Source organism: Emericellopsis cladophorae (genome assembly GCF_022114955.1).
Source record: "Emericellopsis cladophorae strain MUM 19.33 chromosome Unknown NODE_66_length_117400_cov_117_744279, whole genome shotgun sequence".
Lineage (NCBI taxonomy): Eukaryota > Fungi > Ascomycota > Sordariomycetes > Hypocreales > Bionectriaceae > Emericellopsis > Emericellopsis cladophorae.
Genome location: NW_026250991.1, coordinates 58348 through 84679, shown reverse-complemented (window position 1 = coordinate 84679; position 26332 = coordinate 58348). Strand labels below are relative to the sequence as shown.

The 26332-nt window shown below is 55.8% G+C and overlaps 11 protein-coding genes across 11 annotated transcripts; 6 read left to right on the top strand and 5 right to left on the bottom strand.

The window, feature by feature from the left end:
• Positions 1-455: 455 nt before the first annotated feature.
• On the top strand, positions 456-1045 carry J7T54_005054 (uncharacterized protein; the record flags this gene model as incomplete). The annotated part of the gene is made up of 3 exons (XM_051509653.1): positions 456-729; positions 839-934; positions 1011-1045. 3 exons carry the CDS (start codon positions 456-458, stop codon positions 1043-1045), a joined length of 405 nt encoding a protein of 134 aa, XP_051359386.1.
• A 507-nt stretch (positions 1046-1552) lies between these two features.
• J7T54_005053 (uncharacterized protein) lies at positions 1553-2905 on the top strand (the record flags this gene model as incomplete). Its single annotated transcript, XM_051509652.1, has 1 exon — positions 1553-2905. The coding sequence occupies one exon, from the start codon at positions 1553-1555 to the stop codon at positions 2903-2905; it is 1353 nt and encodes a 450-aa protein (XP_051359385.1).
• Positions 2906-2948: 43 nt separating this feature from the next.
• On the bottom strand, positions 2949-4320 carry J7T54_005052 (uncharacterized protein; the record flags this gene model as incomplete). Its single annotated transcript, XM_051509651.1, has 5 exons — positions 2949-3343; positions 3397-3464; positions 3517-3967; positions 4018-4074; positions 4137-4320. 5 exons carry the CDS (start codon positions 4318-4320, stop codon positions 2949-2951), a joined length of 1155 nt encoding a protein of 384 aa, XP_051359384.1.
• Positions 4321-5461: 1141 nt separating this feature from the next.
• On the top strand, positions 5462-6970 carry J7T54_005051 (uncharacterized protein; the record flags this gene model as incomplete). The annotated part of the gene is made up of 1 exon (XM_051509650.1): positions 5462-6970. One exon carries the CDS (start codon positions 5462-5464, stop codon positions 6968-6970), a length of 1509 nt encoding a protein of 502 aa, XP_051359383.1.
• Positions 6971-7080: 110 nt separating this feature from the next.
• J7T54_005050 (uncharacterized protein) lies at positions 7081-8885 on the bottom strand (the record flags this gene model as incomplete). The annotated part of the gene is made up of 3 exons (XM_051509649.1): positions 7081-7202; positions 7292-7752; positions 8122-8885. The coding sequence occupies 3 exons, from the start codon at positions 8883-8885 to the stop codon at positions 7081-7083; spliced, it is 1347 nt and encodes a 448-aa protein (XP_051359382.1).
• A 1248-nt stretch (positions 8886-10133) lies between these two features.
• J7T54_005049 (uncharacterized protein) lies at positions 10134-10907 on the top strand (the record flags this gene model as incomplete). Its single annotated transcript, XM_051509648.1, has 1 exon — positions 10134-10907. The coding sequence occupies one exon, from the start codon at positions 10134-10136 to the stop codon at positions 10905-10907; it is 774 nt and encodes a 257-aa protein (XP_051359381.1).
• Positions 10908-11081: 174 nt separating this feature from the next.
• J7T54_005048 (uncharacterized protein) lies at positions 11082-12029 on the bottom strand (the record flags this gene model as incomplete). The annotated part of the gene is made up of 1 exon (XM_051509646.1): positions 11082-12029. One exon carries the CDS (start codon positions 12027-12029, stop codon positions 11082-11084), a length of 948 nt encoding a protein of 315 aa, XP_051359380.1.
• Positions 12030-13241: 1212 nt separating this feature from the next.
• On the top strand, positions 13242-17692 carry J7T54_005047 (uncharacterized protein; the record flags this gene model as incomplete). The annotated part of the gene is made up of 6 exons (XM_051509645.1): positions 13242-14825; positions 14883-14903; positions 15020-15191; positions 15238-15647; positions 15707-16395; positions 16450-17692. 6 exons carry the CDS (start codon positions 13242-13244, stop codon positions 17690-17692), a joined length of 4119 nt encoding a protein of 1372 aa, XP_051359379.1.
• Positions 17693-20197: 2505 nt separating this feature from the next.
• On the bottom strand, positions 20198-21806 carry J7T54_005046 (uncharacterized protein; the record flags this gene model as incomplete). Its single annotated transcript, XM_051509644.1, has 7 exons — positions 20198-20627; positions 20682-20708; positions 20762-20830; positions 20886-21003; positions 21060-21200; positions 21255-21492; positions 21615-21806. The coding sequence occupies 7 exons, from the start codon at positions 21804-21806 to the stop codon at positions 20198-20200; spliced, it is 1215 nt and encodes a 404-aa protein (XP_051359378.1).
• A 1087-nt stretch (positions 21807-22893) lies between these two features.
• J7T54_005045 (tyrosinase) lies at positions 22894-24230 on the top strand (the record flags this gene model as incomplete). The annotated part of the gene is made up of 4 exons (XM_051509643.1): positions 22894-23099; positions 23167-23329; positions 23382-23468; positions 23523-24230. The coding sequence occupies 4 exons, from the start codon at positions 22894-22896 to the stop codon at positions 24228-24230; spliced, it is 1164 nt and encodes a 387-aa protein (XP_051359377.1).
• Positions 24231-24479: 249 nt separating this feature from the next.
• J7T54_005044 (uncharacterized protein) lies at positions 24480-25745 on the bottom strand (the record flags this gene model as incomplete). Its single annotated transcript, XM_051509642.1, has 4 exons — positions 24480-24973; positions 25248-25400; positions 25449-25485; positions 25536-25745. 4 exons carry the CDS (start codon positions 25743-25745, stop codon positions 24480-24482), a joined length of 894 nt encoding a protein of 297 aa, XP_051359376.1.
• Between the last annotated feature and the right edge of the window lie 587 nt (positions 25746-26332).

Genomic DNA, 26332 nt, shown 5'->3' with positions numbered 1-26332 from the left:
ACACTGCCAATGTCGCTATAGTCCTCAACGAGCATCTTCGATGGTGGCCAAAACGTGAATCGTGCCGAGACCCTTTCATATCATGGACAACCTCGCTGCTTCTTGCGATCGAACACATCATCTATAAATATAAGACGGAAAAAGATGCCGCGCTGCAGACAATGCACCTGTGCATTGTTGACACCACCAAGTTCCCAAAAGGAGTGTTTATACGAGACCTTGACCTGATAGAGGAATTCCATGACAAGGTCCCGAACGGTCAAGTGATAAAAAGCGGGAGGTACACTTGGGGAGAGAGAGGACTCGACGATTTACGTGACTTGCGCAAAAAGAAACATTGGCAGTACTCTGGTGTCTACTATTTCGGAGAGTTCCTCTCTCAAGGGCAGACATACATCAAGGGTCGTTCATCCACGGTAACCTGCGACAAGATCGTCAACGATGACTTGTTCACCATGCTGCCTCAATTCAAAGTCGACTTCATGTCGAAAAAAGAGAAGAAAGATGGGAAACCACGATGGGCGAAAGCAGTGATAGAGTTCCGAGAGCCGTTCTACACGGATGTGGAGCCGGAACCAACAAGCGCCTCCGAGTTCTGCAAGGCGATGATGATAGCATTACAATTTGGGACGGTGTGGTTCCTGCCCGTGCTAGCCAATCTACTGGCTCTACGTCGTCGCAGGGAGCAGGATCCCGGCATTCTAGGTCGGATCTCAATACTATTCTCAGGTGCGTACCCATTTTGAAAGGTCTATGGTTACTAATGAACGGGTAGATGAATTGAAAGACAGCTTATCGTTTGAAAAAACGAGAGTCGTGGCAAATAAGAATATCCCAGAGGTCCAGCAGTTTAAGGAGATTGTTGATGATATCAATCAGGACTATTGCGTCGACTGTACCCTTGCCTTCTTGAGATCTATGAATGAGACTGAAGGTGCGTTCCCCGGCTCAAATCGACCTACAGTTAAAACCAAAATCGTTTCGAGAACACTAACACTCTGATTTTCTAGAACTTGTTGGCCGCTTGACAGCGATTAAACTCTAGGGACACAGGAGCTTTCACGTTTCAGGGTAAAAGGGGCCTAGCAACTTGTCTATAAAATAGTGCGTGGGCATCTGCAGCCACTTATGTAGAGCTTAGTGACGTTGAGTCGCATCATACAAGAATATCAAGAAGATAGAACTTCTACCACGCTCCACTTTGGAATTTCTCGCTCTGCTCTGTTGCCTTGAGGGGTTGTGTCGCAAAGGAAATTGTCAATAAGCCCTGGCTCAACTAGAGGAAAAATAACGATCGGCCCAGACTTGCCGCTCGTCTTGTGAACGAGTTCCTAATCCTTTTGATAATCGCCATCTTAGACAGAGTAGGATCGAGGTCACGCACGGTCTTACGATCAAACATGCCCCGGGTAGTCATTTCCATGGGCGGGCGGTGTAGGTAAGTTAAGTTAACTAACTTAACAGTTAAAGTCCCGTTGAATTACCCTGTAGACGCCCAAGCAACATTCGCCACCCATCCTCTGGCCTGGCAACACCTAAACACACGTGTACCATGGAAGATGGCACGTTCGACCCCGAGCGCTGCGCCGCGCTACACAACCAAATTCTTCAGAGGGCCATAGCACAGAGCCCGCACGAGGTACCTGAGGTCGGTCGCAGTATCCGCCGGGATCTCGTCAGACGCATGCGCGAGCGCGTACCGGCCTGCGCAACATGGATCCTCGACACGGACCGCGATGCTGAAGGGTCTGATGATGATAGTGAAGACGGCATGGACGATGGCAGCGACGACTGTGATCGCGACGGTGAGAATGATGCACGCGACGCAAAGCCACTGGAGCAGCGCAGGATCTATCGCTTCTTCTCCCAGCTCGACAGCTTCCGCCCTGACAGCTTGCCTCTCACCGCTGAGTTTCGTCAGCCCGATCCGCAGTGTATGAAAATACACGGAACCGTGTTCGGCGAGTCGGATGATCGCGAGATTATCTTACTCTACCCGGATAACCTCACCGATACGTATATGGACGGTGGGCTCTACCTGGACCTAGACAGCTTTTATGCTACGAGCTGGCGGCTCGATATATCGCAGCTTCCGCCCGATGAATCGCCGTCGTGGCTCCCTCTAGAGGTCGTCCTCGTGAAGATGCTCGAGATGTGGGATCGAGGTAAATTCTGTAGGGATTCGTGGAGCAATGCAATAGATTTCGTGCCTTGGGTAGTGCGAGATCTCGAAGACGCTCTCGAAGCGTGGGATGAGCTCCTTGTCGCTATCACGGAGAGGATGCCCGGATTACCTCCATCTACCGAAAAGGAGTCAATGCTCCCGGCCGATCTTGTCGAGCAATACGAGATCAGCCCGTTTGGTAAAGCGTTCCTCTCGAGCGCCTCGCGACCTCGGTGCAGATTCGTCGCACCGGGGCTTACGACATTCACAACCGATAGCTTTTCATCCCTTATGGATGCCGAAGACGACGCCTCTCCGCGTCGCAGGTTCAACGCCTCGGCTCCTGAGGGCAGCGGCATGTTCGCTTGCTGCCTTCTTCCGTCGGTAACCGATACCGTGTCGGCGACACCTGACGATCCGACCTTTGACCGTGGCTGGGGCGTAGGTAAATTCACCATTGCCCGCCGACCGGGCCTCTATGTTCAAGGCCACGAGTTTGCCGACGGGACGCTCTTGATTACGGATCGAGGTATAGCGAACACTTGGTCCTTCACGGTGAGAAGGCCATGGGGCGAGGAGAGGCCGCTGAGGCTTGTAGAGATGCTCGACGCGTGGATCGACTGTGTGAGGAGCGGGACGTGGGACGTGGGCGAGGAGGGCGTGGTTACGTCAAATGCCTGGTTCGCAGACCCCCAGACGAAGGACGACAGGACACTACCATGGTTGTTGCATTTTCTATGAGGGACCTACTCTACCTCGTGACTACCATAGATCAAGGGGGCACTCATGAATGTCTATTGTTGTCTTTTACGAATGTGGTCTCCACCTCAATACCGTATGACCTCGTGATTTTGCCCTCCTCCACGCCGTCGTTTGTGCTTGACCCATAGGCTTTTGAAATGATAAACTCCTCGCTGCCCGTGTCGGACTGACGACCGGTGGCAGAGTGCGTGCCAGCGTGGAATGAGCGCACGCCCGAGGGACCGTTGTCCGCATTGCGACCCGTTTTGCGCGATGATTGTAGATAAATGTCGTCGCCGGTGCGGCTGCGGCCTAGGCTGGTTCCGAGGAGTCGGGGGAAGAACTCTTTGAGGAGGGGCTTGATCGTGGGGATGCAGCCGCCGATGACGCTGAGGTTCAGCTCGAGGACGCACCACATGAGGGCGAGGACGGTGTTGCCTGCAGGTGTTAGCTGGTGGAAATGGGAGGACCGTGGCACAAAGTTGGCTTACGGGTCAGATCGCGGTCGCTGAGGAGGACTTTGAGGGACTGGAGACGGATACCGCTCACGATGCAGACACTAGTCGATGTTAGTCTACTCCTCGTGTACTCGAGGGAGGAAATATGCGTACAATGCTCCCATAGTGAGCATGATGCCCACATAAAATTTTTGGCGGGTAGGCAGCTTGAGCGTCTTCAACCAAGGAAGTGGGATCACGACTGTGATCACATCCGTCGCAATACCCAGTCCCGCCTGCGCAAAGTAGAAGGCCTCGCGGTTGATGCACTTGGCCGTCGCGGCCGCCTCAAAGTCCCACGAGCCCTTGACGGGGTCGCAGGCAAAGATGTTGACCAGCGCCGAGGCGAACGAGTACGCAATGGTGAAAGCGAAAGCGGCCCAGACGGCAATGTGCGCGGACTTGGCGGGGAAGATGCGTAGGTAGAAGAGGAGGATGGAGCCTTTGGCGAAGCCGGTGGCGGCGCACCAGAAGACGGCCGCGAGCATGTTGTTGAGGTTGAAGTGCGGGAAGAGATCGGTGAGAGGGACGTTCCAGATGTGCTTTCCCATGCCGTACTTGAGCACTGGGTATTGTTAGATATACTGTCGAGGAGGAGGAGAAGACGGATCGTACTGTTTAGTGTGAAGCCAACCATGACTGCATCACAGGCATACGCCAGGCCCATGACATCTTTGTTCCGCCGTCAGTTCATGTTGAGACTTTCAGGGAACCCCTGGTGCAAGTGAACTCACAGTCGTCGAACGAGAGTCTGCCAACGAGAAACTGACGAGCATACAGTCGAATGGCCATAAACACCGTCGCCAGCGAGAAGGACACAATCGTGACAACCGTCAGGGGTGTCGCATGACCGGGCAGGCTCGGATCACGGGTCACGGGGGGAACCGGATCCTCCAAGTACATGACACCGTGATCCATTGACATTGTCTGGCGTGTTAGCTATAGCTTGGTATGTGCGTACGTCCAAAACCGCCCTGGGTGAGTGTCAAGACAAAGGAACAGGAAGAAGTTGGGGGCGAGGCATGTGGGTGGACTTGGCCATGTGTTTATCTGCACGTGGAAATTCGAGACTGTCCCAATCCAGAGGATCGGTCATATTTTCCGCTGCAGAAGCCTTACTTCGCACGTGCATTCCACGTTGTCGCATGCTACGTAGATTCTGAATCCTACATCGGCCGACCCTTAGTCCGAGGCGGTGATTAGCCTCCTGACTCGTAGAGTCGTAGTATTGCACACATGATGCAACCATGCAACCGCCAAACCCCAGCCATGGCGTGGACTTGTCCGGGGACATGACCGTGTTATTTCATGTTTGCCTCACTTTTAGTTTAGTGAGGCCGCCACCCACATTCGGCCCACACCGCTCGCTACTCACGTCAAAAAGCGGCATTTTCGCGCTATCTTTTCTCGCCATCGGCATATCCTTCAGCTAGAGAATAAACATCATCTTCTCCTCTGATTTGCTCTTCGTCACCGTATACCGGGCCTCGGCCGCAAAGTTCAAAGACAAAAGCTGGCGTGGGTCCAGCAGCAGCTTTCGGCTCCCAAGACTCCAAGAAACTCCATCGGGGCAGCACGCCGCGAGCTGTGACCAAGCTGCAAGCGAGGGACAAGACAGGGGAGTCGGGGACCTAGCAAGGATCTGGCCAGATGCTGCAGTCGCGCCAAGGCCCTTATCTGCTGCAGGTGACCTAGAGCTGTTCGGTGGACCGTCAGTGCGCTCGAATCGGGAGTCCTCCAGACATTCTTCTCCACCTGACCGACCTGACGGGTCAATTTCCCCTTGCATCTCGCCGAGCATCGCCTACTCCATCAGGACTGCAGACCGTAAATTTTCAAATTACAGAACAGCAGACCCAATGCCATGCGTTCCGAAAGACCGGCCGAGGCTCGATATTTCAATCGTGTCTGTCATGTCTTAATGAACCCCAGGCCAGATCATCGCGGTGGTTGAGATTCCCCTATCCCTCCCTCACCAACCATCGAGACAAGCGGTCTTGTGACCATCTATCTCACATCCCTCGCCTTCCTTCATCGTCATTCATTCTTCGAGGCTAACATGATCGCCCGCACCACCAAACTCACCGCGGCGCTATACGCCCTGGGTGGCCTGCTCACTCAGGTCGACGCATTCTTGGATGGCTGCGACGCGCTGCGCCTGACTGCCCGTGCCAAGACGTTCGTCCCAGGACAGTCCGTCTATGACTATGAGGTTGAGAACTTCTGGTCCAACCACCAGATCATGGCACCCGCCTGCGTCTTCCGCCCGACCTCGGCCGAAGATGTCGCCGCCGCGCTGCTCATCAACGAGGTCACGACGACCGAGTTCGCGGTGCGCGGGGGAGGCCACATGGGCATCCGTGGCGCCAACAGCATCGACGGTGGACCGCTGATCGTCATGAGCAACCTGACCAAACTGGAGGTCGCCGCCGATCGCAAGACGGTCTGGGTGGGTCCCGGCCTGGACTGGGGCGAGGTCTACAGCTACCTGGGCCAGTTCGGCCTCGCGACCACGGGCGGACGTCTCTCGCCTGTCGGTGTACCTGGACTCCTGCTCGGTGGTGGCATCAACTTTCACGGCAACCAGCATGGTTGGTCTGCCGACAATGTTGTCGAGTACGAGATTGTCCTGTACACCGGCCAAGTCGTCAAGGTCACCAAGAACGTCCGCTCCGATCTGTTCTGGGCGCTCAAGGGCGGCAGCAACAACTTTGGCATCGTCACCGGGTTCCGACTCAACACCTTCCCCTCTGGTGATGTCTACGCCGGCGTCTACTCCGTGACCGACATCCCCGCCCTTCTCGAGGCCATTGCAAACTACTCCGCCTTCAACACGGACCCGCTGTCCCACATGGTGCCCCAGGTCGTGGCCGTCGACGAGGAGACCACCGTCGGTGCTGTGATCCTGTACTACGACAGCGACAAGGACCCCGAGCCCGAGTGCTTCCGCCCCTTCTGGGACCTTCCCAACGTCGGCAACACCTTTTCCAAGACGACGCTGTCGCAGTTCGCCGACGAGACGGGCCAGCTGGTCGTCCCTGGCATCTACGACATGTTCATTGCCGGCACGACTGTGGGCAAGACCTACGATGACCTGCTCGAGGGTGTCCAGGTGTCCTGGGCGGCTTTCGAGGCGGAGCTGCCCAAGCTCTTTGCCATCCTTCCTCCTGCCGACCGCCAACTCATCTCCATGGACTGGCAGCCCCTCGGCGATCTCTGGCTCGCCGGCTCCCAAAAGGCCAACCCGGCAGGGAACGCCCTCGGCTTCGAGCCCGAGGAGAAGGGCACCTACCTCGCCTGGGCCGAGGTTGTCGAGTGGCGCGGGGAGGAGCACAGCGAGGCTGTGTACGACTGGATCAAGACGACCACCTGGAAGATTGCCAACGCCACCCAAGCGGCCGGTGTCTACGACGCCTTCAACTACATGGGTGACTCGGCCGGCTTCCAGGAGGTCTATGACGGCTATGGCGAGGCCAACAAGAAGAAGCTGCTGTCCATCTCGCGCAAGTACGACCCGCTGCGACTCTTGCAGCGGCTGTGGCCCGGTGGCTTCAAGCTTGGGCTGTAAGTCTGCCCAAGGAGAGCGTGACCGTAGACACAACTATAGAACTCTTGTCATTGCATTGGGTCCTGTATATAGAAGGCCCTAGGAATATAAGCCGGCCCGTCCTCGGGTGTTTAATACAGTAAGGAATAGTGCTCGGTGCCATACAGGCTTTCGTAGAGATCAGTCGAGATCTCGCTGTCCCGGACCTTGGACCAATCCTCGGGGTCCGTGTCTTCCTCCTCCTCGGGGTGGCCTTCGCACGGTTCATGCAGCCAGCCCCGGACGAGACCAACGGGGCCTTCGCACAATTGATCACCGTCGACCTTGAGGAAGTACTCATACCGTGAACCTCCTGTCGTGTGGAGATGCTCAGTTCACGGTACGCTGCCCATTTTGGGGCCGCCCACGTCTGAAAGTGCGCCCTGAGCTCGTCATTCGTGACGCCCTCGAGGGCAGGCTCCTCCACAAAGATGAGATCCATCTTGTCGATAATGGAGGGCGCGTCAGACTCGTCAGACTCGTCAATCTCCCTGCGTAGGTTTTCCACTATGCGCCGCTTGGTAGCCTCCCAGCGCGCATCGAGCTCCTGGCCGTAGGCGCACCGGTACACGACCCATTCCCATCTTTTGTTTCCATCGAGATAGATTCTGGCTTCGGCCGAAATTCCGTCCCACCATATCTCGCTGCGGTCCTCCAGCTGCTCTTCTGGGACATCCCGCAGCGACAATGGGGTGGATAGTTCATGTTGCGCTGCCGCAAAGGAACTGCTGCTGAGCGCACGACGGCCTGTAGGCACACGGATACTGTGGCGGGCGTGGGTCGGGCAGTAAAGGCGATGAGCAGAATGGAGTCGATGATACAAGTGATGGTAATAGATTTGGGTGATCGGCCCAGACAGGCCACGTGCAAGTTGCGAGCGCATGGCAAGGTCACGAGTCACGATTTACCTATCTGCCACAGGCTATAAATAATACAAGGGTCTCACGCCTTGAGCGATTATTGCGACGCAAAAATGGGGCGTCATGTTCTTCCTCGTCATATTATCACTTGGACCCAGGTCCATACTATCTCCCCCATATTCCTACATCATGAATAGGCTCGACCATCCGACAGAGATGATCAGCAGCATGTACACATGCATGCACCGGGCGCCGCCATGCAGTCAGGCGGACGAGTCCGAGTCGGCGTCGTCGATGGCGACCGCTGTGCCAGACGCGGACTCGGACTCGGACTGCGTCTCTGTCTTTGTCTTTGTCTCGCTCTCAGTCTCGGTTGTGACCTCGTCCCAGAAGGAGTCGGCGGGCTCAAAGACGTTGAGGCGCTTGCTGCCGCCGCAGGTCTCTGTGTTGTCCCCGGAACAAGGGGTATCGCAGTCGGTGGCGTTCCCCGCGAGGTCACCGAGAACGGCGTCGCCGCACCAGCACTCGTTCCCGGCCTTGACGCCCGCAAAGATGAAGGCGGCCCTGTAGCACGCGTCTTGACACGTGGCGACGGTGAGATTGTCATCGCCGCCCTCGTCGCTCACTCGCTCCTCGAGGGCCGCGTACTTGGGGTTTTCATCCGTGTAGCAGCCCAGGGCGGACCAGCTGGTCGGGGAGGGGCCGAGGGTGCTGGCCGAAGTGGTGGGCGTGGTGGCGGTGGTCTCGGGCGCCTCTGAGGAGGTGGTGGTGGGGAGGCGCGCGAGGGGCACGACGCAGTAGGACTGTATGCGCCACGGCTTACAGTCGAGGCCAACGGAGGGGTTCCAGCGGGAGAACTCCTCGGGGGTGATGTTCCAGAAGTCGCGGACGTCCTCGCAGACCAGGTCGTTGGCGTTGTCCTCCCACATGACGCAGGGGGAGATGGTGTCTGGGTCGACCTGGAGACTCGGCCACTGGCCCGCCAGGACTCCAGGGACGGCGATCAATGCCAACAGAGGGGCGGCCTTCATATTCATGATGCCGACGGGGCCTTGTCTCGGACGCGGGCTGGTGGCAGCAGGTGGCAGGGACGGGAAGGGGGACGACGAGGATTGGCAGACCGCGGGGTAGACGGGAGGGGAAGAGTTCGAAGAGGGAGACGAGCAGAGCAGAGTGAAAGACGCGGCGAGTGAAGCAGAGATTTGATGGGACGTGAGCTGACTATCAGGTCTCAGGAGGGCACCGGGGAGGCACCACTAAGCGTCCGTCTGGCCAATGGACTCCAAGAATCGGGCGACTTGGCGGGCAGTGAAGAAATGGACCTTTTCTTCGACTGAGCATCCGCAAGTCCAGGATTGCCAATTGCTGTGCCGAGAAAGTACATGCAGGCACAATGGACAAGGACCATCTCGGGCGCGCATCGGGCCATGGCGCGTGGAGTCGTGGACCCCTGACAAATGACAATGCGGCAGCCCCCATGAGGGACGTTGTAGCGCTCTGAGGCTCTGACTGCTTCGGGAAGGTACGTGCCATGGCTGATGCAGGGGTGCAATATGCAAATCTGGGCAGTTGGAGGAGACTACGGATACTCCGTATGGAGATCCGGATTCCAGGCCCCAGCCCCAGCCCCGGCCACCGGCCACCGGCCACCGGCCACCGGGCCAGAGGAATCGGCCACACTCACTTCAGGGGACTGGATGGGCGGGCACAGCCCGAGGTGACAAAGGTCGGACGCGCCGTCACTGCCGGGTGTGGGTGGTGTACGTGGTGCGGTGTGTGGGGGGTTCATACTATAACATTTGTCCCGCCGCAGGTCCCTGAGAGACCTTGGTTGTGCGTTGTACACACCAGACGGACCTCTGCAGGATCACGCGGGTCGAATTGTTAGACTCTAGAGACCGACCTCGACTGGGCTACTTAAAGTGGGACGCGGCACGAGTACACGGAACAGTCCGTAGAGTGCCCTGTCACATGTGCTCGACAGACCAACAGACCAACAGGCCAACAGACCAACAGGCCAACATCCTTTCGACAGCAACGTTCCATCGCAACCGGCCCCTAATCACGCCAAGCAGCCTCGCCCTCAGCGACTGCACGCACGCCGCTAATCACAAGCCTTCTTCGCTTTGCACGGTGTCTCTGGCCTTTGCTCTGGCCTGTCGTCCTTGGCAAGCGGCCGGTCGCGACCGGGGAATCCCGACTCCTACACCCAACGTCCTAGTCTCTCACCTCTCCCTATCCATCCACCCTGAAGCACCATTTTATCAAAGGTCGCATTCGCCGCCATGCCCAAGAAGAGGAAGATGCCCGGCCAGGGCAAGGGCAAAGGCAAGGGCAAGGACAAGGACAAGGACAAGGACAAGAACAAGAAGCTGCGGCCCTTTCATCAATTTAGCCGCCTACCAGCCGAGCTTCGCACCCGCGTCTGGGAGCTTGTCGACGCCGAGCCGCGCGTCGTGGAGCTCCGACACCACCTCGAACATACGAAGAAGCGCGGCACTAGAGAGCAGATTCGTTGTCTCTCGAGGGCGCCCGCTATTCTCCATGTCTGCCGTGAGTCTCGGCGGATCGCTATCCAGCGGCAGCTCTACCAGCGTGCCTTCGTCCGGCCCCAAAGCTACACCTGGGTCAACTTTGCGTCCGACATGATCTCCATCGGGCCTCTGGTCTTCTCGTGGCTCGAGGACGACAGGCCGCTGATCCAGCGTTTCCGCTTCGAGAGCGAAAATGACGAGTGCTTCTTTCATTTCCAGTCTGAGGAGCTGAATACGTTGACCGGCCTAAGGGAACTGCACATTGTCTGCCAGGACAACATCGGGCACTGGATCAACGTGGCCGAGGAGAAGCACTTTCCCACGGACAATGTCTTCTTTATCGCCAAGAGCACCGCGAGCCCGAGCCCCATATACAGCAGGCGGGAGATGTTGGAGATGATTCCCGCGCGTCCGTTTCCAGAATACAGTAACAGTTACTATCGCCAGATGTACGACAAGAGGATCAAGGGGACCGAGGGGGAAGTGCCTGACGAGCTGTTCTTTGGGGTGTCCGAGGGGAAGTAGCCTGAATATCCGCTGTGCGGCACACAATTATACTTCGAAGTAGACCAATACACGAGGAGGCATGCTTACGGCGTACACAAACACACGCACACCACTTGACCAATTGAGCTCTACTCCTCTGTCTCTTTTTCACGATCCTCCTCTCCCTCCTCTTCGGAGTGCACATGCAGTCACCTACCTACACCCCGTGACCTTCCTCTCTATGAGCTCAAACTCGTTCATGACGGCCTGGTGCTGCCGGGCACTCTCGCTTTCAAAATACTTGTTCCGAAAGGTGGCCATTTTTTTGTCTGCTTCTTTGACGCCATTCTTGTCCATCTCGTTCTGCGTCTCGGCCCAGTTGAACTCGATCCACTCGCCCCGGTGGTTCTCGTACCAGTCGAGGTTCTTGTATTCGCTCTTGGTGGCTGGGTTGGTGCCCGGATTGTCGGTGACCATGTTCTTATTGTCCATGCTAGCGTTCTTCTTGTACTCCGCGACGACGAAGCGGCCATTGTCGCCGATGCGGGCGGCGCGGATCTGCTTGACAGTGTTCTGAAACTCCTCAAACATCCACTTGTTGGCGTCGCTCTTTTTTGCTTTTGCTGTGCTCTGCACGATGTCGCCCAGCTGACCCAGCCAATCGTTATAGTTGGTCTCGCCGTACTTGAGGAACTTGTAGGGCTGGTAGTCTCCCACCTTGCCCTTGTCCGGCTCGCCGGCGCTGTTGACATCAGGCATGTGCTCACGCGTGTACATGTAATAGCTGACGGCCGTCTTCTCAATGGGTAGCGTCTTAGCGTTGGCGTCCACGCCCTCAGGCATCATGAGCTTGGCGTTATTTCCGCCCCTTGTCTCGCCCAGGTTCGTCATGAGCTGCCAAAAGTTGCATCGCTTGCCCTTCTTTTCATTTGGGTCGTCCAGGGCAGTGCACTTGTACTGTTCCCAATTGTTGTCCTTGCACTCGCCGGCATCCTTTTGCCACGAGACGCACTTGTAGCCCAGTTGCCGGTAGCTGGGATCATTGAGCCCGTCGATCTGGTACGCGTAATACAGGAGGACGCGCTCCAGAGCACCCTGGTAGCCGCCAGCAACGACAGCCGTGGCCAGGTAGAGGTCACAGAGGAGCAACGACAAGCGCATGGTGAGATGACGCAGGGTGAGAAGCGGGATAGCCTGAGGACCAGATGTTTAACACAAGAAAGACAGGTTGCCTGAGCAAGCAGGCTTATCGAGAAAATCTGGCGAGGGCGACACACCGACAGACGGAGATATGATATCGTAGATACATGTAGCTGCGCAGTCTCTCGGGAGGGACCTGCAAAAGCAAAGTCGACGAGGATCCTGCCATCACGAGACAGCAAGAAAAGGGGCCAGGGGTCAAAGTCCTTGATCGGTTCACGCCCACGCATACCACCAACGTTACGTTGGTAGCGGACTCGGATAGAGTCGTCCTGGTCCTTTTGGCGAGAACTTTTTGCGCGAATCACACATCTCGAGCTGCACAGCATCTCGCCAAGACAGGAGAAGCCAGGATGAGCAAGATGAACCGCCGAATCTTTACTGCCAACGCTGTGTCTCGTGAGCCGCGGGGAGCCTCGAGGCCGTCGACAAGCGTCGGGCCTTGTTGGTTGCAAAAGGCCGCAAAAGAGCCTGGGTGGTCCTTAACTCCTTGCCAAGAATGCAGGCCAAGCCGCAGGCACACTGTCTGCGGGCCGCGGCTGATGATTGATTTCCGCGGTCCTCTGTTTCGTGAATTTTGTTTCGGCCCCCAAACTAGCCCTTTGCAATCCATGTCGCCAGCCGGGGGCCGGCTCCCACAAGCGGCTCGACGCCGAGCTAAGCACGTCCGAGTGCACAAAGATACATAGTCTAGACTCCAGAGAGAACAAGTTTAGGCAAAAGACGTCGGCCTGTGCTGTCTACATGTACGAAGAACAGACGGCCCAGCCTGGCCACCAACAGAGGTTCCTTGCATGAACGCCGACAACCCCTAAAGTTGACACTTCCTGCATATGGTCTCTTGGACACCTTAGACGACCAGACTCCAGGACACCGTGATCCACATGGATGCTACGATGTCTTGGGACAGCTTGGCCAGGCCTCGCCCTCATGGTCAGGTGCCTCGGCCATCCCGCGCGTACGTAAATGAGCATCAGAGTGCTCTCTCCGCTGCGCAAACATCAAGACCTCTCTGCGCCTCTCTCATCTCTCGAGCCTCTTCCCTCGTTATCCATACCTTTCTTCCCTCAAGGGCCGTCCCTCTGATTAGCACGTCAACCTCAGCTGGCTCGGTATCCCGCCGATACGCGTATCATAATTCAAGCGTCCACTGTCCCGACTCCCTTGTCTGCCATGGCAAACTCGCGGAAGTCATGGGCCCTGCTGGGCGCGCTCGTCGCGGCCGGCACTTGTGCGCAAGAAGCCCACAGCCACCGCCCGCCGTCCTTGGAGGTCTTCCCGCGCGATGATCCAGCGTACCACATCGACACAGCCGGAGACGAGGACATGGAGGCCTGGCTTGCCACGCTCCAGAGGGCCCCCGCGTCCACCATCTGCCCACTATCCTGCAGCGAGGTCGCGTCTTTGGGCCAAGGGTGGGCTGTGTACCCAGACCAGGCCAGCTTGGCGGCGTGCAATGAGACCATGCTCGTCGACGTCGTCTACCAGAACGAGATTGACGACGGTCAAAACGCGAACCTAGCGCTCCGGGCCTGCGTGTCAGACTTCTCCTCACAGGACGTGTCCTTTCGCCCCAAGGACGACGTCGCCGCGCTCTGCACCACGCCCAACCATGTCATGATCGACAGACCCGTGGCCCTCTCGTCCTCTGTGCCCGGGGCTCACGCCCAGGACAGCTTCTCGACGCAGCATCTTCTCGCGGCGGGCCGCCAGGTCCTCCACCAGTTGGGGTCTCAGACCCCGTCATGCACCCGTAACACCATGAGCATGGCCTATTTCCAGTCCTCCCTTGTGGGTGTCTTTGGCGGCGCCGAGGTCCATCAGCACGGCCTCACGGCCGAGTTGCTGGACAGGTTCCTCACGCACGCCGAAGAGACGTCCCTCTCCAAGACGACCCTTGTCCAGCTGTGTGAGAGCGACGGACGCGGCTCGGACTATGGCGTGGGCGTCATCGCCGGCAGCACCAATAACTTTGCCGTCGTCCAAAAGGCCATGCGGTCGTGGGCGAACGGACGATGCTTTGCAGACGCTGACGCTGACGACGAGAACTGGACAACGGTGACCATCCGCGTCCCGAAGGCGGAACCGTATAAGGCCAACTCGACCGAGATCGTCACGGCCGAGGATGCCGAGTCGCCTGCGCGCCTCTTTTCGCGCGGGGACCTCGCCCAACTAGATCGTCGCGCCGAGTGTCGCACGACAAAGGTGAATCCGGGAGATGGCTGCTGGGCTCTGGCCGATCGCTGCAAGATCACCCAGAACAACCTGAAGAAGTATAACCCGCGCACCAACTTTTGCAACACGCTCGTCTCGGGCGAGGTGGTATGCTGCAGCTCAGGCACCCTCCCCTCGACCATCCCCCCGGGTAACGCAGACGGGACCTGCAAGATCAGGCGCGTCGTCCAGGACGACACATGCACGACGCTGGCCTCCAAGTGCGGTATCTCCGGTAACGATTTTATGAAGGTCAACACCAAGAAAAATCTCTGCTCGTCCCTCATCGTCGGCCAGCCTGTATGCTGCTCGAAGGGCAAGCTTCCGTACAATCCGCCCAAGCAGAAACCCAACGGCTACTGCGCTGACTACCAGGTCAAAAAGGGCGATGAGTGTGCCGCGATTGCCGTCCGGAACGACATCACTGTCACCGACCTCAAGGAATTCAACAAGCAAACTTGGGGCTGGATCGGCTGCGACCCCCTTCTGACTGGCAAAATCTGCCTCAGCAAGGGATCGCCCCCGATGCCCGCGTCCGTATCGGTGAGTCTTGACCGGTATTTACATAGGCTGGCACTTCTTTGACTGACACGCAAACAGAATGCTGTATGCGGACCAACGGTAAGCGAACCTGACCCTGACTTTGACCCCTGAGCGCGCCTCGAGCATGACAGCCGGACGACACACACTGGCGGCATCGGCAGCCTTCTTTCGAGAGCAGATACTGACATGAACAGGTCCCCGGGACGAAAGCGCCCGCCGCAGGCAAGAACATCTCGACGCTGAACCCGTGCCCTCTCAACGTCTGTTGCAATAACTGGGGCAACTGCGGCCTGACGGACGACTTTTGCAAGGTCAACAAGGCCGCCAGCGGCAACCCGGGCACGGCGCCTGCCGGCGAGAGCGGATGTAAGTCATCTCGGTTAAGAGAGGCAGTTTAGATGCTGACAAACAGGCATTGACAACTGCGGCATGGAGATTGTCAAGGGCGCCGCCCCAGCCAAGAAGATCAACATCGCCTACTTTGAGGCCTGGAACTTCGAGCGCAAGTGCCTTAACATGAACGTGGACGAGATCGACACGGACCGCTACAACACTATCCACTTCGCCTTTGTCGATATTAACAACGAGTTTGGGATCGACGCGTCCAAGGTCCAGGAGCAATTCGACATGTTCAAGGACATGTCAGACGTACATAAAGTCGTCTCCTTCGGCGGCTGGGAATTCAGTAACTCGCCTAGTACCTTCCATATTTTACGTGAGGCCACAAAGGCTGCGAATAGACCGACATTCGTCAAGAACCTGGTCAGCTTTGTGGAGGACCATGGCCTGGACGGCGTCGATCTCGACTGGGAGTACCCTGGGGTACGTAGCTCCGCGTCCAGCACCTCCCGTTTTCTTCTCGCCTGACCACTGCTCTCTAGGCCCCCGACATTCCAGGCATCCCCCCCGGCGACCCGCAGCAGGGCGACGACTACTACCAGACGCTCCTTAGCCTCAAGAAGCAAATTGGCTCCGGCAAGACCGTCTCCTTTGCGGCGCCGGCTTCCTACCACTACCTCAAGTCGTTCCCGATGAAGAAGATGGGCGAGGCGCTTGACTATGTTGTATACATGACCTATGACCTTCACGGCCAGTGGGACTACGGTAATAAGTGGACGTCCCCCGGCTGCCCCGGCGGCAACTGCCTCCGGTCCCACGTTAACGAGACGGAGACTAAAGACGCCCTGGCCATGATCACAAAGGCGGGCGTGCCCTCGGGCAAGGTCGTGGTCGGTGTGAGCTCGTATGGGCGCTCTTTTAAGATGGCCAAGGCCGGCTGCGACGGCGTTAACTGTCTCTTCACCGGAACCAACCGCCTCTCCAACGCCAAAAAAGGCCGCTGCACCGACACGGCCGGCTATATCTCCAACGCCGAGATTAGCGAGATTCTAGAGTCCGACAGGGTCACCCGCAAGTGGAAGGCCGAGGGCTCTAACATGCTCGTCTACGACAAGACCGAGTGGGTGGCCTACATGGACGAAGACACCAAGAAGGCGCGCACGAGCTTTTACAGCTCGTACAATTTTGCTGGCACCACCGACTGGGCCGTCGATCTGCAGGAGTTCAATGAGTGAGTACCAGGTCTGAGGAAAGTGATGCATCAACTGACGTGCCGGTTCTCCAGTGGCCCCAGTGGCAGCGACAGAAACAATGATGATCATCCCACCATCTCGAACCGCTTTTCCAAGTGCACAAAGGTCTTCACGTCATTTGGACAGCTTGAGGACGTCGCAGACGACATTCCCGATCACTGCATGAATCGCTACATCTTTGCCCTCGAGATCCGCATCATGGAAGCGGCCCTGAAGAAGTACAAAGCGCTCCTCGACAACGGCTATGACGACAAGTTTGACGTGTATGCCGGTTACGTCCAGGCGCAGGTGCCGCTCCAGATCAACGCATTCATTAAAGAACGGGGCAATGACTACTTTGACTGCAAGGAGTACACCAAGCTCAAGTGCTGCAACGACTGCACCTACGCCACATGCTGGGAGGACTGCGTCCGGGGCAACGACTGCCACTCGGGATACGGCTCCCGGGACATTAAGTGCCCGTCTAAGCTCGAGGACTCCAATGAGCCCGGCACCGGCCCGGCCGTCCCCAACACGACGTGGATCATGCAGGAAGAGGACAAATTCTTCAAGGACATCTACGACGAGTACGGCATCGAGGAGGGCTGGATCAAGTTCGACACGGTCCGCGTCAACACGCCCCAAGGCTGCCAATATGGCGGAGAGAACATTCGAGATTGCATCGAGAGGCGGTCGAACAAATTCTTCGACTTTCCTGTCAAGGACAAGGTTGACGTCTTTGACCCCAAGGACATTATCGGCGAGGGCTACCCCGAGGCCCGGGACCTGCTGCGCCGGCTTAAAATCCAACAAGACAACATGGAGTACGACTTTGGCCTCACAGCGCTCGACCTGGTCGACTCGGCCTCGCTGCCGGCATTTTCCATGGAGGAGGCCGTCAAGAACATGGACAAGATAGTCGAAAAGGCCAAAGAGATCAAGGAAGCGGCGAGGAAGGAGTTCATTCTCAACTTCATCAGCGGCCTCCTCTTCTTCATCCCTTTTATCGGCGGCGCTATTGGCGGCGTCGGCATGGGCGCCCTCCGCTCCATGCTCACCCTCATTGGCACTGTCGGCGAGGCCGGTCTCCTCGTCTACAGCATTGTCGAGGACCCGGACAGTGCACTCATGGCCATCTTTGGCTTTCTCGCCGGCGCCGGCGTCGGGCGAGGGGGGTTCCGCAACGCTGCAGACGCGCGGCGAGGCATGTCCAGCAAGGAATTAAACAGCCTCGGGCCCATCAAGGGCAAGCTTGACATGATCAGCGGCCTGCAGGGCGGAAGATGCGCCATCTAGTATGATGCACGAGACATACTGGACGGAGTCGACGGAAGGGACAAAGGTGGCCCTCACCACAAGAAGCATAACTTGTTTCATCACCGGCTTCTGTGATCAGTTGGAAATCGGCTGAACCGTGGGCGTGCCCCCAGCCAGCCATCGCTTGCTCAATACTGCACGGCCATTCGTCAGTCGGAACCACAAGCTGCGCATCTTGAATGCCTGCAGAGATTCGATAATAATAGAAACATATGTTTGAATCAGAGCAATGGCGCCAAGGGGCCGTCTTTGGCGAAACTTGCACTGGCTTGATGCCAGGGTTGGTGCCGATCATCGGTTGCGGACAAGAGTCAACCACGACAGTCGCCGACGGCGCCCTGTAAAAAGCGTTATACTATCCGTGAGAAGGAGATGTTATGGAATTACATAGGTAGGTGCTGATTTCCGCGCAACACAACCCATATGCGCCTCGTACAAGCCCACTCACCCACCAGACCGGTGGCGCTCTCGACAATGCCGGTCCCAGCCATGCTGGAGGAAACGCACCACAGCGAGTGGACGTGGGGCGCAATTATGTCTCGCGAGGCAAAGTGCTGTAGAAACATCCTTCTGGGGCAGGATGTCGCAGTTCCCACCTGCTGAATCACTGGATTTCAGTCACAGCCAGACATCGCTTCCCGGCTCTGGGAAGCCATCATCGGTGAGAGTCTTCCGTGCCTCAGGCTCTCAGCTCCGAGCCTCCGATGATCAATCCGCACCTGGAGTCCGGAATTGCATATCGCCTTGGCATGCCACAGACATGTCGACAAGCAAACCTGTCCGGCCCGATGAGAAATTCGCCACGGTGACTACATATACATGTACGCCATCAAGTTGCTGGCTCTTTGGTCTGAGCCAGGGAGTGGTACAGGAGCATGCTGCAAGGTTTCGCTGCTGCACCGAGTTGTAGCTGCTTCATTGATGTCGTATTGGACGTAGATTCCAGTCCCAGCGTCAGACAGCAGGCTCACAGCGGCGAATGAGCCAGTCCAGTAGTTCATACGCAAGGATGAACGAGACTGGGGGAGCGAAAACAAGTAAGTTTTCGCTCTGTCGATTGCTGGCCCCTGGTCTCTGAACTGAGGCGTCCCCTCATATAGGGCATGTATACACGATCGCACTAATCGTGCCAGCTGAGTGGACTCGGCAGTGGGCATGCTTCTCAAGTTCTATACGTCACAGGTTCCCGCCGATTAGTGCACGACATGCAGCGATCGTGCACGTATCGAATAACACTTGTAAGCAATTACATGCAGCCGCCTATGTCTTGGCTTGGGCACCTATGTTGTTATATGCCGCTGCCACCTTTACTATCCATCCCCCTTTTGATGGACCATTCCTAGCCAAGGAAGATAACCACCCCAAGACATGCTGTCAATGGAAAATTAAACCGGGGAACCAGTCTTCCAAGCAGACACGCTAAGAAATAGAAGGCTTGGAGTGTCGAATAGCTTTCTCAGGTGCGCTGTACGTACATGTACCCATATGGCGGCAAATGCCCTTGGCTTCGGTTGAGGATTAGGAAGCGACTGGGGAACACGAACTATGTATATAGTATTTGAGAGTAGTCTGGTGTTAATCGTCCATTGCTAATCGCCCCAAGGCCCCCATTAACTCCGTTTCTTATCTCCTGCATTGATCAAAATACATGGTCGTGGAGGTACGAGTCGCAGCTGCGCCCCGAGATCGTTGCTGCATGTATTCACTAGTACATGTAATTCATGGCATGAGTGCGATGGCGCCATAGGACCGCCCAAGAACAAGATGTAATTGAACTGGCCTTTGGGTGTTGAAACATCAGCCGCATTTGTCTTAATCTCGTCACTTACTATGCACATGCAATAGCTATCCCAGCACTGTGCTGCTGTGCAGTCGGTTCGTCTCGACCCGAGCTGCGGGGCGAGCCGCGAAGCGCCCTTCAGCCCCTTTCGTCGTATGCGTATACCTACCCTAGAGCCTGTATCACTCATCTTAGTCGCAGCAGGACTACTTGTGAATACTGCGACGCTGAGCCATCTCTCTCTCTATACTTTAGCCTTCCATCCTCGCCTAGGTTTCTTTCCATCTTTCGCGTCCTAGACAACTGCGTGCCTACCACATCACGATCCTGATTTTTCAACTTGGGTATCACCATCCTTGCTGAGCATTGGAATTGTCATTGCTTTTGCCTGGGATATCACGAACACATAGAAATCGCGCCAGGACTCTTGTGATTGCGAATAATCAGATGAATACTCCTTTAGCATAGCCTCCCACTCTTCATCATCAGAACTCAATTTTACCTCTGCGCTGGTGAACTCTCACCACGTCGGACAGTAGCCCCCTGCCTCCCGATTGACAATGCCTGGGAGATTGTCATTCTCGACCAGGATATACACATTCCTTAGATCGCCGTGCGTAAAACAAAAACGGTGTGGGGCTTGCTTATATTCGAGCTAGTCTGTATGTGAAAGCCGAGTCTTGATGTTACATGAACTATATTACCTACAGTGATATCTTGACCTCAGTTGCTCTCACACTACTCTTGCTACCCTGCAGTGGCAGGATCGTCTCCTGGCTTCCACTGCTCTCATTGCCAGAATGTCTACCCTCCCGCGACGCGTACACATCCGGCGGCGCATGGCGATTTTTCTTCCCCACCGCTGTCGTATACGCAACCTCACCATTTTTACCACGGTGTGCACTGCGCATTTCGAACCCCTCGGGCGCGTGATCGCTGCGGTTACCCTGCCTGGCGTAGCCATGGGTACCAGAAAATCCACCCCCGACGGTGTAGACGCCACTGTTGTTGCTACGGTGGCCCGAGTTGGTGTAGCCGTACCGAGGGGTGACCGACTTGAGACGCAGAATGTTCTTGACGAGCGGTTTCAGAGAGGGTGCACATGCGGCGATGATGCCAACATTGAGCTGTAGGCTAGTGTTCGTCAGCTCTGGTCATTGCTCAAAGTTGTGCATGGTCACTACATACAGACCCCAGAACTGAACATCGTAGCCGCTGTGGGTGGATGTAAGTCAGACGTGCGTCGATGAGGACATTGGTGGCCTTACAATGTGTTGTCGCCCATTGGGTTGAAGTTGATCTGATGGATGGCCTTGACAACCCCCATGGCGACGGCACTTTCACTGTCAGCTCTATACTTGAGCAACTGTATCCATTTACATGTGCACGTACATGTATCCGAGGCTGAGCACTAGAATGAGGTAGACACGCGTCTTGACCGGCATCTTCAGAGACCAGACAATGGGGATCGGCAGCGTCGCGAATGCGACATCGGTGAGGATGTTAAAAACTATTGCAGAATATGAGTTGTAATGCATCAATCTTCTATGAGTGGGCGTCTGTTACCCGTGTTGGCAAGACCAAATTTGATAAACATGTCGATCGAGTAGCACGACCCGTCGAGCGACTGGTCCCACTGCCTGGCAACAGGCTGGCAGAAGAAGATGAACGACATCCACGCTTCGAATGTATACGCAACAACAAATGCTGCACAAATCGAGTCAGCGGACAAAAATCCCTTGGCGAGATTGGGTCACGAACCAACCAAGCACCACAGAGTGATGTTGTACCAACGCCATATACTGCCGTTGAACTTCTTCAGCTCAAGCGCTATCGAGATCTTGAGGAATCCGATGCCACCGAGGAGAGGGACGACTGTATGTATGAAGCTGAATTTTCCTATTGCGGCAAGATCGGGTCGCGGGATGGTATCGGCGTGTCTGCCCAGGCCGTATGGTACTTGCATGAACAGGATGATTGTTCCGACCAAGGCGGTGATCTGCATTTCCGAGGTTCAATTAGCATGGAACCAACGACTCGATTCAGTCCGTCACTTGGACTCGGGCGTCTCCTCTCTAGCAATGGAAGGCAGGGGGCAGGCCATGAGTGGGGAAGACGTACAGCAGAGATCACCATGAGCGCATCCTGGACACCAGGAGATCTCAATATAACGAGACGAATGTACGTCCTGACGACAACGGCGAGCAGGGCGATTGAGTGGACCGCTGTAATGACACCTATTATCATGGCCGTCTGGGTTTCCTTTACGCGTTCCGGGTCCTCGTTCAGGACAAATGGAGGAGGCGGCACCATATTCAAGAACAGGATGCGGGTCCCGAAGGCAGAGCAGGTGCTGGTTGCAACTGGTAGCCAAATAAATAAATAAAATAAAATAAAATAAAAAAGGGTATCAGAACTCAAATGCATCCTCCCCAGATTAAGAAGACGGCATCACCATCATATTTCAATGCTGCTTGGCTGAGCGGCACATGGGCAAGAACAGAAATTCTCCCACCACAATCAATGTAGAAACGGCAAGTCAGGCGCAGGGAAGCTTGTCAGCGGCACAGGTCTTGGTTTTTGCAGGCGTTCAACAGCATGAGAACACCTCAGCGGCCGGCCAGGGGTCAGAGCTCTGCACCTGTTTGATCATACAAGTCTCATTTGTGGCTTAGTTTTGGGTAGATGTACATTCGGGCCGGATCCGCGCAAAGCGGCCCGTCCATGGTTGGCAGGTATAGACAATAGCCTGAATTCGGACACGGCAGGCTGAGCGAACCGCACCGGCTCTTTGCCCGTACTTGTTGTAGACGGCTGATGCACATGCAGGATAATATGATTCGTAGGCAGCCTTGTTGGTTGAGCCGGCATGCACCCCTGACACTGTCGATTCTCTGATGCAAGACGGAAATGCTGCCCCAATTTCGCATGCACATCAGTCTTCAAGGCCAACTCGTCCCCAGATTAAAGCTGCCGGATATTTTACTTCATTCTCGCCTCTTCATTCATCCCTGTGTGCATGATGCAGGGGAATCACTTCAACCGTGGCCCTCACCTGTGGTCGTATATCCTTGACCGGTGCTGTGCCGAATCCAGTTGCCGACCAACAGGGCACAGGATGAAGAGGGCATGTTAACCGGGCGGGACTGACTGGACACGCGGTGAGCAGCCATGGCTGCTTTGATTATAAACATCGCCTGCATGATGCTGGGAACAAATTTCCCCGGTCCAACACTCCATGTGCGACTTGGCAGCAGCAGTGCTAGCTCCGATTCGCTGGACGATTATGTGAACAGGGGAAATTCCATTTCTACATAATAGTCAAAAGACTAACTAACCGCCTTGTCCGTTACTACTGACCTCTCTCAATCTATCTCTGAGGCTGCCCAACCCATCCGCCATGCAAATCTCACTCGCTGTCCTCGCTGGCCTTCTCAGCGTCTCGTCGCTGGTCGCAGCTGCGCCTGCTGAGCAGTCCGCCAACGATGTGATGCTCGATCTCAACAGCAAAGCAGTTTTGGCACTGAAAAAGGCTGAAGAAAACAAGGCCAAGAGGTCGACGTGCAGCAAGTGTACCGTGTCCAAGGCTACTGTGCGTCGAGACTGGTAAGCTGGAGTTCCCAATGCCCTCTTCTGCCTGCGCCTTTTCTGACATTGCGACTCAATTCTGCAGGAAGACCCTGTCTGATGATGAAAAGAAAGCCTACATCAGTGCTGTCCTGTGCCTTCGCGAAAAGCCCTCCAAGGCTGACCCTGCCTTTGCGCCTGGGGCTCGCACCAGATACGACGACTTTGTTGCTGTCCACATCAACCAGACGCTGAGCATCCACGGAACTGTAACAATAGCTATTCGTACCACCATATGACAATTTGCTGACAGTCACCTAGGGCAATTTCCTCACATGGCACCGTTACTTCACATGGGCTTACGAGAAGGCTCTCCAGGACGAGTGCGGCTATGAGGGTACCCAGCCAGTGAGTTGCGTCGAGCATACATGACAGTCCATCGTCTTGCTAACAGACATATAGTACTGGAACTGGTTCGAGACTGGCGATATTGCCACGAACCCCATCTTCGACGGCTCCGAGACCAGCATGGGTGGCGACGGCGAGTTTTTCGAACACGACGGCGCCCTCTCCGGTCTCGACAACATCTACATCCCCAGCGGCAACGGAGGCGGATGCATCAAATCAGGTCCTTTTGTCGGTGCCGTCGCCAACCTTGGCCCACCATCCCCCGGGATGGCGGGCATGGAGGCGACCACCACACCTCTCGAGTACAACCCTCGCTGCCTCCGTCGCGACCTGAGCCCCTACGCCATCGATACGTGGATGACCCTACCTAACCTCTACAACATCACAATGGGCGAAGCCTCGGGTAGCATCAAGGCCTTCCAGGACGAGTTCCAGGGCCGCTTCGCCGATGAGTTCCTCGGTATCCACGCCGCTGGTCACTTTGCCATGGGTGGTGACTCGTCCGACCTCTTCTCCTCGCCCAATGAGCCCGTCTTTTTTCTGCACCACGCCATGGTTGACCGTGTCTACTGGATCTGGCAAGCTTTGCATCCGCGCCAGGCTAAGGACATTGCGGGGACTATCACCATTCTCAACAGGCCGCCGAGCAGGGACGCTGTCAAGTCGGATCCCCTGAATATGGGTGTCAATGCTGAAATGGTCACCATCGGAGAGGCACTGGATACTCTTGAAGGGACACCGTTCTGCTATATTTATGATTAAGGGGGCGAGGCGCATGTAGACACTGGTCGTTGTCGTCATTTTTGGACTGCAAGGGACCTGATTTGCAGCCTTCTTGTACTCAACCACTAGGCGAAATGGGATGCTTTGATAGAGTATATAGAATAGTCAGTCACGCATGTTTGTGAGCAAGTCCACTTGGTTTCTGTCTCGGCTACGAAAAGTAATTGTTGGCACATTGTCTTTGCTCTGCTATGCCACGCGCCCTCTCCCCTTTTCATCGAGCCTCTTTTATGACCCTGAGTCCACGGCATCCCATGAAGCTGCATTTGGTAGGCTCTTCTGATCGGCAGTGCGTCCCTCTGCATGTCTCTCCTCGCCTAAGACAGTCCCAAGCTCAAATTTCGAATCCAACATTGTATTGTTATTCCTGCGCCGAGGCAAGCGCCTCCCTTTCGCACCAGATCCGTCAAACGTGCCGTTGGGCAGGCTGTCCTTGTTCGCCTGCTCACTTTCATCGAGACTGTAGCCGCCCAGCCGGCCCCTATATCGTCGCCAGAGCGGGCGAAGCATGGGTATACTGACGGTTATGATAGCCAGCTGCTGCTCAATCACTGTGAGGAAGAGATTCGTGAGTAGCGTCGCTGTGATGTCGCCTTTCACGGAGGTCGTCGATACGTAGATGGCACGGATAATGCCGACGACGGTCATGCCGATACCGATGGAGAAAGCGAGCGCGAGACCAAGTTTGTCGGACGTGCGCATGTTCAGATTCCAGATAGTATCTGTTGAACGTTAGTTAATTCATTGCATGGTGCAAGTACATGCATGGGATACGTACACCATGGCAGGACGAGGATTATAAAGTCGAGGACGACATTAATACTCAAGCCTGACTAAAAAAACATCATCTGGTTCCCGCACTGAGCCGTCGCCATTAAGCGGAGGTCCCACTGCCCCTGAACGGGATTGCAGATGAAGACGGCGGCGATAAAATGGCGACGGTCCAGGCCACGACGAGGCCCATAGTAGCATGGGTGGCGATGCGCATGCTCCTACCAACAAAGACGCGCAGGTAGAAGAAGCAAACGCTCAGTTTGACCGTCATGTTGGCGAAGAGGAAGAAACCTTGAAGGATGAAGATCAATAGGTAGACTGTCGACAGATTCATGGCGACTTGTTCGACGTAATAACCGGATCCGATGGAGCTTACTGTGAAGTGTCAGTGAGTGCGGATTTCGAAGGGGACTAGGTTCATACAGCTTGTGACCACGGTCAAGGTGCATATGCAAAGTATCTAGGAGATTTAGAATCAAAATGAGTCGTCAGCAGAACAAACGATCTTACCTTGGCTATCAACACGAACCAGTCGTCCCAGCCAAGTGTCCCCATCGTCGTACGCGAGTAGAACCGCAGGGCAACCACAGCAATCACGACTGGCTCGAGGACATAGTTGGCGATGAGAAATGCCAGGCTTTTTCCCACTATGGGGACTTTGTCCCAGTGGTAGGGAATTTGATCCGGCGGGAAGAGAGCAGCCCAATCGGAGACTGACATTTTGACTGCACGTGTGCTTGCCAGCACGCGTTCAACAAGCAAAGAGACAGAAAAGAGTGAGCCAGGTGTTTTGATGATAACAGAGAAGAGACAGTTTGTTGCTCAAGTGTGGTAATTTTGCAACCTCTTCAAACGTCGTGTTGGCTCTGTTGATTGAAGCCAACCTATGCTGTCCCCGACCTCCTGATCCCTCCTGCTGGGAGAAAGGATGTTGGCTCACGACTTGTCTTGGTACCCTCCAACTCCGGCGATTCTCGCCCAATGAGATGTGTGAGATAAATTTTGTGGCATCGTGTCTACTGGGGACGTGAGAGGAACATCAAAACGAAAGCCTCATCGCATGCGCGGAATCACTGTAAATAGGCAATACGTACTTGTCGATCATCGGCGAGGCCAGCTCAGAACAGCAGAATTCAGGTTGCTTAATTTTTGGCCGAATCATCTGCCGATCTGCCTTCTGCACGTTTTGACATGTTGGTCGTGTCAATTCAATGCATGAAACGAGTCTCATGGGGCAGCATGCACGAGCCCCAGGCTCTAGAACTTTTACCCTCGGGGGCCATTGGCTCGAGGCCCAGCTCGCATCC